Here is a 9,244-nt window from a genome sequence, read left to right on the forward strand (position 1 = left end):
ACATTTAGCACATAAAAGCATTTTAGGCAATTTTCCTAAAATAAACTAGTGCTCATGTCTAAAATATAACAGACACACATTTAACAATTTCACTTAGCATTCTAAGTTTAAGTCTAGAAATCCTACAAATTCCTAGTTCGCTTAAACTAATGCTCTGATACCAACTGTGACATCCCCAAAATCTCGGCCAGAAAAAACCGATTTTCATTTATGCTTTTAAAATAATTTCAGAGTAAATCCTTTTGATTTGAAAGAGTTGCGGAATTTGTTCCCAAAAACAAAACATGATAAAATAATGTTTACCAAAGCATTTCATAAAAGAAATGTGTTTTCATTATATAATCAAAACTCGGGGTGTCATGTTCCGATACAGACCAATAAGCATAAACGATAACATTACAAGTCATTCAACAAATATAAACATATACAGACTTGTAAACAAAACAAATTGATGGTTCATCCATCTTATGCCCTTGCGCCACTTCCTGTAATACAAATAAAACTGAGTAGGTCAGGCTTGGGAGCCTGGTGAGCATATAGGGTTTTCAACCCACAATAAATAATCATATTTAACTTTCACCAACCAACAATAACCGAATTACCCATTCCTGTTATTCTCACTTTACGTCCCTAAGACGACTAACATAAGGGGCCTAGTCTAAGAATATTTCATCGGGGCGACAACACATGCTTCGGGGGTTCCTCAGCAATATAAGTCAAATAAGGCAACCATGAAAGGGATGGAGTACAGCGAATGAACACCCAAGTTCATTAACACCTACAGGTGGCGAACCTGCTAATGTTCCACAAGACTATCTAGAAAAGTCCGTAGTCGTCATCTAAACTCCGCTAGATGACTGAATCAAAACATCAACGAGGCCTCTCATCTGTTTATTACACACCAACTATCTACCCATGTTCTACCCAACATATTAGTAGATAAAAATATACATTTTTATACATAGATAAAAACCTGTATAGCATGCTTTGATCAATACATATTCCACATAATAGATGAGGTACACACACACACATAACACGTATTTCATAGAAAACAAATCAGATATATGAGATAGAAGAGAGTGAATATACATTCACACATATAACACAAAATATACACATAACACGTATTCCGTATAAAATACTTCATAATTATGCGTTAGAAGAAAGTGACCACACACTCACACTTATAAACAACAATATACTTAATACACTCGAACCATACTTGTATTATTATCGTGTTTATGAAAGGTAGTATACACTCACTTGATCAGAAGATGATCGGACTGCACTACGACTTGCAGAAGTAGTATTCCTCAGCAGATCTGGAAGATCTTCACAAAAATCGAACTTCTCGCGGGCAGAGCTTCGGCTCGGGAACCGCACTTCTCAGGATCTTCGGGATCTCGGGACTTGCTTCGGGGCTCGAGAATAATATCGGGGCTTCGGGGTATTTCTGTCACACAAATTGATTCAAAACGGGAGAGAGAAGAGAGAAAAATAGCAAAAGAGTCGGCTGCCTTCGAATCCTATTTATAGGAGGCTGGAGCCTCGGAGTACGCGGGGCGTACTGGTCCGAAATCGTCACTGCTTACGTATCCAAAGTACTCGAGTGCGAGTGTCGACATTCCTCGGTGTACGCGGGGCGTACTTCGGATGAGTCCGATGACTCGTCTTCGGATATTACCGGGATTTAATAATTCAATTTAATTATTAATTATTTAATAAACTTTGGAAATTCATATCTTCTTCATACAAACTCCGTTTTCGACGTTCTTTATATCCACGCGAAGGTGAGACTACGCTCTACAACTTTCATTTAGACTCCGTCGGCTAATTTTAACTTTATTTTTATTATTTATTTTTAATAGGCCGGGACAGAAAAACTTTGTTATAAATTCATTACTTCTTCGTTTGACGTCCGTTCTCACCTAACTTTTCATCGCTTCGATACCAACAACGAGACCTTCGATCCTCATTTAGATTGCTTCGGCTAAAAACCCCTCGATCTCAAATCGAGTATAACAGGCTGCACACCGCTAAGCCGAAACTTCGATAAATCATAACTTCCTCATACGAAGTACGATTTGGGCGTTCTATATATATTCGGAAACCTCGTTTTAACTACTACCACATTATCCAAAGATATCAAGTTTAGTTTACACTTAAATTTTGACGCTTGTTTTTATTCTTAATTAATCAAACCACATAATTAAGCAATTAAGCACAAAACACACAATACTTAAATAATACAATCTTATTATTTCAAAACGGGTTACAAAGGTTAACCTAGACGATTACATTGCTAAAAATGGCAAGCCCGGAAACACAGGCGTTACATTTTTGGACCCTACATATTCAACCTTAAGTCCCATCCCCTCACCCCACTTCCAGCCTCCATCATTTGAGAAGTTTTCTTGCAAACCCTAGACCCCTTTATTGCATTTTGAGACCTTTGAGTGTGTTTTTGTGTGTTCCAAAAGAGGAAGAAGGTGGTGGTGAACCTTAGAAGCTAGAAACAAGCTTGGATCTAGATGTCTTCCATCATTCTCCATCTCCAGAAGGTAAAAAGTTCCCACTTGATGATTAAGTTGCTAGATCTAGCTTGCATGATGATAATATGAGCTTTTGTCCCCAAATATGGCCTTTCTTGTGTATGGCATGCTATAGAACGTTTGGGTTGTCCTTTTGGATGTATTTCCAAGGGACCCCCGATCTAGATTGCGAGTACGTGGGTCGTACATGCCGAGTACGTTGGGAGTACTTAGTCTAAGTTGACTTTTTGGAGTAGACTTTGACTTTGACCAAGGCTGACCAAGTTTAACTTAAGGGTATTTTGAAGAATAGTTGAGTCTTGGTCTCTATCTGTTGAATATGTGACCTGTAGAGCCGGTATTTGGAGCAGTTTATCGTTTAGCTTTTCATCAAACTAAAAGGTGAGTTTTCCTCATAGTACTTACAAGTCGAAGGCACCAATGCCGGCCCATTGGATTGATTTCCTATTATACATTGCTTTATGATATTATAAGTATGGGATAGATCTGTATGATTATATGATAGTTGATTCTATGAGTAGACCGATAGATCTGTTAATTATGTTTGTTATCTACTATATGTTGACATATTGTGTTGGGTTGAGACTTGACTGCTATGTGCGTGAGTCAACAGATTGGGGGTATTCCAGTCCGATGACTGAGTTCGATGACTAAGTGGGCTCGTTGTATACTGGTATTCCAGTCCGATGACTAAGTGGACCTGTTGTATATTAGCATTCCAGTTCGATGACTGATTACACCAGGGGGTAATCCAACCTAATGGTTGTGAACCCATGGATATTCTAGTCTGATGACTAATTAGACCCGACATGCTTGTTCGTTTATGATATGTGTTTTGTGTGGTGGTACTTTAGGGGAAACTCACTAAGCGTTGGGTTATAGTTTTTGGTTATGTTTTTCAGGTACTTCCGAGGATCATGGGAAGGCAAAGGCCTGGCCGTACCCATCCTGCTTTTTATGTTGTTGATCTTGGGAGACTTTTTTTTGAACAATGTTTTGAAAACAATAGTTTCGCAAACACCTATATTAGTAAATGGGTTGATTTTAAAAGTTTAAATTGGTTGTGATTTTTGAGATGTTACAAGTTGGTATTAGAGGCTTGGTTTGAGCGAATTGGAGGAACACTTGTGTGAATCCAGTCCCAAACTAAGGAACTGCAATGGTTTTAAAAATGGTTTTCAAAAATAATTAAAAAAGGATGTGATGTGTACGATCATTCGGAGCCAGTAAGTAGACCCCAAGTTACCACATTGTTATTTGATATTATATGATGCCTGATGGCCTAGGGTTCTTCCTTATATGAAATTGACATCATTACTGTAGTTACTTAGTGTATGCATCAAAATTATACATACCTAAGATTTTATAGCATGAGAATGTTTTATTTATCCTTATTTCATGTTTCTTTTTTGGTTGTGGGCTTAGGGTAGAATCAAGTATTTGACTGTCTATAGGATCCAGTGTTATGTATGATTAGCTTACACGAGTGATGCAGGGTTGGTGGAAGTTTCATGGATGAGTTATGTGGGGTCAGTCGACCAATCGATGGATATCTAGCCTTTCTCTAGGAAGTGAGAATAGGATGCTTGCGTATTCTAATGAGTGTTTCTAGGGTCGTTGTGATGACCCCCTAAGACATATACGGGTAGGTACAGAATGTAGTATAGGCCTGTACTATTGGAAGAACAAAAGCCATACGCATAGTAGGGATGTCACAACCCCTAGGGTTTTTTGGGAATGGTTCCTATGGTATGATATGCGTTTTATCTTATATCTCTCTAGTTTATTTTCAGTATGGTGATTACAAGGTGATTTGAGTCAGGATCCTGATCAGGAGCCGAAGCAGGTGGCCAGGATGGGCCAAGTTTGACTGAGGACTGAGTTAGGAGATAATTCATGATGAGGTTGTTTCTATTCTTCGAGGGCATATACCAGAGTTGTTTGGGTCTATCAAGACCGCCATGATGGAGTTCTTTTATGACCCATACGTTGCACTTTCAGAGACGGCTGCTGCTACAGTCACTATAGTCGTCGTTGTGAAAGGGATTGGCTTTGGGAGAGCCTTCTAGTACTGAGGCTTCAATAATACGAAGCCCCCGGTGTTTGACGGGGTTCAGGATCCGATCATTGCCATGAGGTGGCTGTTAGATGTTGAGGGATGTTTCTTTACTTTCTCCTGCCCAGCTGACCAGAGGGTCAAGTGCGCTCTGAACCTTCTTAGGTATGGAGCGAAGGATTGGTGGAGACTGATTACTAGTTCATACACTCCAGAGCAGAGGGATCCAATACAACAGGAGCAGTTCTCTGAGATGTTCCGCTCGAGATATGTTCCATTGGTGGAGCGGGAGAGGCTGGCTTAGGAGTACTTTGATCTGAGACAAGGGACTGAGTCGGTGACGGAGATCACCATGATGTTTACAGAGAGAGCCATGTTTTGCCCTGAGTTTGCTGCTTCTGAGCAAGCTCAGATGACCCGATACTTGAGTATACTCAATATGGACATCCATCAATTCGTGTCTACACAGCGCTATGGTTCACTGGTGGAGTTGCAGGAGGCCGCCAGGCAGCGAAGCGGTTGAAGGCCAATGATGTGAGATCTAGGAGTCATAGGGGCCGTACTTATGGGAAGTGCATCAAGGTTCATGATGATGCTTGCCGATCTTCTTATGGATTCCACAAATATGGCAGGCAGGGCCACACTACGAGTTACTACCATTAGCAGGTTCCAGTACCTAGCACCAGGATTTGTTGTCACTATGACCAAGTGGTCCATCTGAAGGCCAGGTGTCCCTTGCTTGCTGCTAGACCAGCACATGCTCCAACGCCGGCTAATCTGAGAATCACTGATGGGAGCCAATGCAAGGTGGAGCCCCCGAGGGCTCGAGGTCGCGCTTTTCAGCACACGGCAGAGGAGGCCAGGGTGGCTCCAGATGTCGTGATGGGTATGCTTCTATTTATTGTTTTGTTACTTATTTTATGGTATGCTTATAGTTATGATTCTATTAGGTACCTTCCTAGTGAACTTTATGCCTTTTCTTGTGTTTTTTTGGCTCAGGTGCGAGTCGGTCTTTTGTATCCCAGATATTTATTAGGGAGTTTGATATGCCTATTGGGGAGTTAGAGTATCCATTGCGGGTTTCTATCACCAATGAACACAAGGTTTCTACATCGAGATTGTATCAGGGTTATGTATTGGAGATCTTAGGGGTCCCTTATCCATTTGATATAATCCCTATCCCCATGGGGGATGTATGCTTGATAGTAGGGATGGATTGGTTAATCAAGTTTGGTGCTATGATAGATTGCGAGGGCCAGTGAGTAGTAGTTCGAACTACGAGTGGAGGAGAATTGGTTATCTATGGAGAGGGTACCAGGGTTGGTTTAGGATTTTGTTCGACATTCAGGGCTCAACAGTATATTCAACATGGTTATGCGGTTTATCTTTCCTATGTGGTTTATACTCGGATGGGGAAGCAGGTCTCGGTTTCAGATGTGTCAATTCTTAGGGAGTTTTTCGATGTATTCCCAGAGGAGTTAACTAGTGTGCCTCCTAAAAGGTAGGTTGAGCTCTCGAATGATCTAGTGTTAGGTGCGGCTCCGATTGCCAAGGCGCCGTACCGTTTGACACCACCCGAGATGCAGGAGTTGTCTTCTTAGCTTATGTGTACCAAAAAGAAATAAGTTAATTGTTTTTTAGTGTTTGTTAAATTCTATTTATACATGTAAAATAATTAAAAATTTACATATTATTTTTTGAACAGCAGCAAAACTCAAATTAATAAAAAAAAAAGCTAGATATGAGCTAGCAAAAAAGTACAAAATTAAGGCATTACCGGATTTCTCATCCAATCAATCCAACTAACACAGGCCTTAAAGTTTCGAAAAGAAAACCACCGAAAAGACAAATCAACAATAGTATCATACAAGAAATGCTTTTTAAACTTATTAGGGCTAAAGATGACACCATTCCTATACGACCAAATCACCCATAAACTCACCATGCAAATCGACTCCAATATAGGTCGGTTCCTATGAATAATCAACGAAGAATCAAGCCAATCAAGCATTTCTGCAACACCAGGGTCAATAGGAAACAAAACATCAACCACAACCCTATTCTCCTCCAAATCCGACGAGCCACCTCACACACTGGAAAAAGAGATGCATAACACTTTCTTCCATAGACTGACAAATAGGTCATAGAATAGAATCCAACTCTACACATCTATCCAATAGAACCGATCGAACAGGGATTCTATTTAATCTCAATCTCCACAAAAAATGTTAACTTTAATTGGGACATTCCGATTCCATCTAGTCCCCCCTCCACTAACCGGGAGAGAAAGAGAATCAATATACCTTCTCATGGAACTAATAGAAAACACCCCACTTGGATCAAGACTCCAGGACCTCCTGTAGGGGATGGAAATCAACTGAAAAGGAGTTAAAATCTGCATAAAACTCTCTAATTGCTCAACTTCAACTCCTCCTCTAATGCCACACCTCTAAGAGAAATTCCACCCACTAGATGTCTAAAAATCCGAGACCAACCTATCTTTCAGAAAGGATAACGAAAACAGCCTATGGAATTGCGTTTTAAACAACATGTCTCCACGCCACACATCCTCCCAAAACCGAGCCACATACCCGTCACCTACAACAGTCGAAATTCATTCGGAATCTAAGACATTCTGACTTTCCATCTTCTTGATACAATCCACAATTTTCTGCCAAACTCCCATACCTCCTAAAGGCCGCGAATTATGAGTCAAATCCCCATAATCACCATGTAACCCTTTAATGAGCCTCACCCATAAAGACGACTGTTCATGAAGAAACCGCCACTTCCATTTAACAAGAATAGCCTGGTTAAACGCATCCAAACTACCAACCTCTAAACCACCTTTATCCCTATAATTAAGGATAATATCCCATTCGACCTAATGAATACATCTTTGATCTTCCTCTATACCCCAAAAAAAAAGATCCCTAAAAGACTCCAATCAATGGCAAACTGTAACCGACATGCGGAACAAAGAAAAGAAATAAATCCCAAGGCTGCCCAAAACAGATTTAATCAGAGTTAATCGACCACCTATGGAAAGTGTTTTAACTTTCCAATTAGAAAGTCTCTTTTGAAACCTATCCACAATCACATCCCAGCTACGGATATGGCTCGTAGACCCACCCACCGGAATTCCAAGGTAAGAAAAAGGAAAATTAGCGGCAACACATCCTGTAATAGAAGCAAGAAAAATAACTTCAGACTGATTAACACCAACACCCAACAAACTAGATTTAAAGAGATTAATCTTTAAACTCGAAACCATATAAAAACAACGAAGGATGGTGATAAGATTTCTAACATCACCCTCCTCCCATTTACCCAAAAAACATCATCGACATAAAAAACACTACTAGAAAAACAGCCTTTTACGATGCGCAATTTATGATACGCATCGATTTACGATACGCAAAAGTGTGTGACCTAAAAACAATGTAATCTCTTTATAAATTTTAAGGATTTAGGACGCGTATTTTTGCATGCCCTTAAATTAGTGTCTAAACAAAAAAAAAACACGGAGGGCGCCTATAATAAAATGTGTGTCGTCTGAAGATGTCGCTTTATAAATTTTAATCGAACGCGCGTTCCACCCTTTAATAGCTAGGGGGAAACGAAATCCTAAAAAATTAAAAACCCTGCCTTCCTTTTTCATCCTTTCCCTCTTGCCCTAATTTCGGATGCTCCGTCCTCCCCCCTCCCGACATTGGACATTGACTGCCACCTACTTATTCCCTCGCAATTCGACCATCGTTACTTGCCATTCTAGGTCGTCGACATCGATTAAGGCAAGCACGCCACCAACCGACAACCTTCATTCTCTCCTTCTCCTTTTCTCTGTAAACCCTAATCCACCTCCACCACTATCGAATCTACCTCAAATTACCTCTGACCTTGGCTCACCTCTTTCCGATCGCTGCTAATGAACCTATTTTGTGTTTAATTTGGGAGCAAATCGTGATTTTTTACACCAGAAGCCTAGATGACAGGTCCGACGTGACGCCGTCGCTTGTCTCGCTTGCGAGAGACAACGAGCGGTATGCGAAGCTGATAATTGAAGAAGGCGGAGTCAATCCATTGCTGAAATTGGTGAAAGATAGGAAACCAGAAGTGTGATTTCGCTGTTGTTTTAGCTAGCAACAATACAAACCCCCCTCAATCGGATTCATGCTGTTGTTTTAGCTAGCAACAATACAAACAGAAACAACAACAACAACAAATCCAATGGCGTTCTTCATCACAATCCAATAAAAAAAAGTGTGATTTCGGGGGTTATGAACACACATGCTCAAAAACCCCTCTCAATCCGCCATCTGTTGACCAAAAATGAGCACCAAGCTCGCCACTCGCCACCTCTCTTTCGATTTCTACATGAATGTCGGTGTTCGTATCCCACTTTTCAATAACTTCTACTCGTACTCTCTGTTCTTCTTTGAGGAGTTTCAGTTTCGTTCGCTTTTTCTCTATCCAGTTCGTTCATCGTCCTCGCTTTATCATCGCTTCTAACATCTCGGATTTCATGCCGCGTAACCAGGTATTTCATCAATAACACCTCAGTTTACTGAACTTTTCGTTACTAATTGGTTTTATTTTTATATTCGAGGGTGGGCAAGGGCTTATGAGAAAA

At 40.5% G+C, this 9,244-nt stretch overlaps 1 protein-coding gene across 1 annotated transcript; it reads right to left on the reverse strand.

Moving 5' to 3' along the window:
* Positions 1–7,225: 7,225 nt before the first annotated feature.
* Positions 7,226–7,885, reverse strand: LOC111885008 (uncharacterized). The gene is made up of 2 exons (XM_023881305.1): positions 7,581–7,885; positions 7,226–7,466 (listed from the first exon to the last, which is right to left on the reverse strand). The coding sequence occupies exons 1-2, from the start codon at positions 7,883–7,885 to the stop codon at positions 7,226–7,228; spliced, it is 546 nt and encodes a 181-aa protein (XP_023737073.1).
* Between the last annotated feature and the right edge of the window lie 1,359 nt (positions 7,886–9,244).

Source organism: Lactuca sativa, chromosome 8 (genome assembly GCF_002870075.4).
Source record: "Lactuca sativa cultivar Salinas chromosome 8, Lsat_Salinas_v11, whole genome shotgun sequence".
Taxonomy (NCBI): Eukaryota; Viridiplantae; Streptophyta; class Magnoliopsida; order Asterales; family Asteraceae; genus Lactuca; species Lactuca sativa.

Bases quoted from the DNA above. Each gene is read 5' to 3' on its own strand.
- LOC111885008 (XM_023881305.1), bottom strand. From the start codon at position 7,885: ATGGTTTCGAGTTTAAAGATTAATCTCTTTAAATCTAGTTTGTTGGGT. The intron at 7,467-7,580 runs GTCGGTTACAGT...CCTTAATTATAG, and splicing joins TTCTTTTCTTTGTTCCGCAT to GGATAAAGGTGGTTTAGAGG.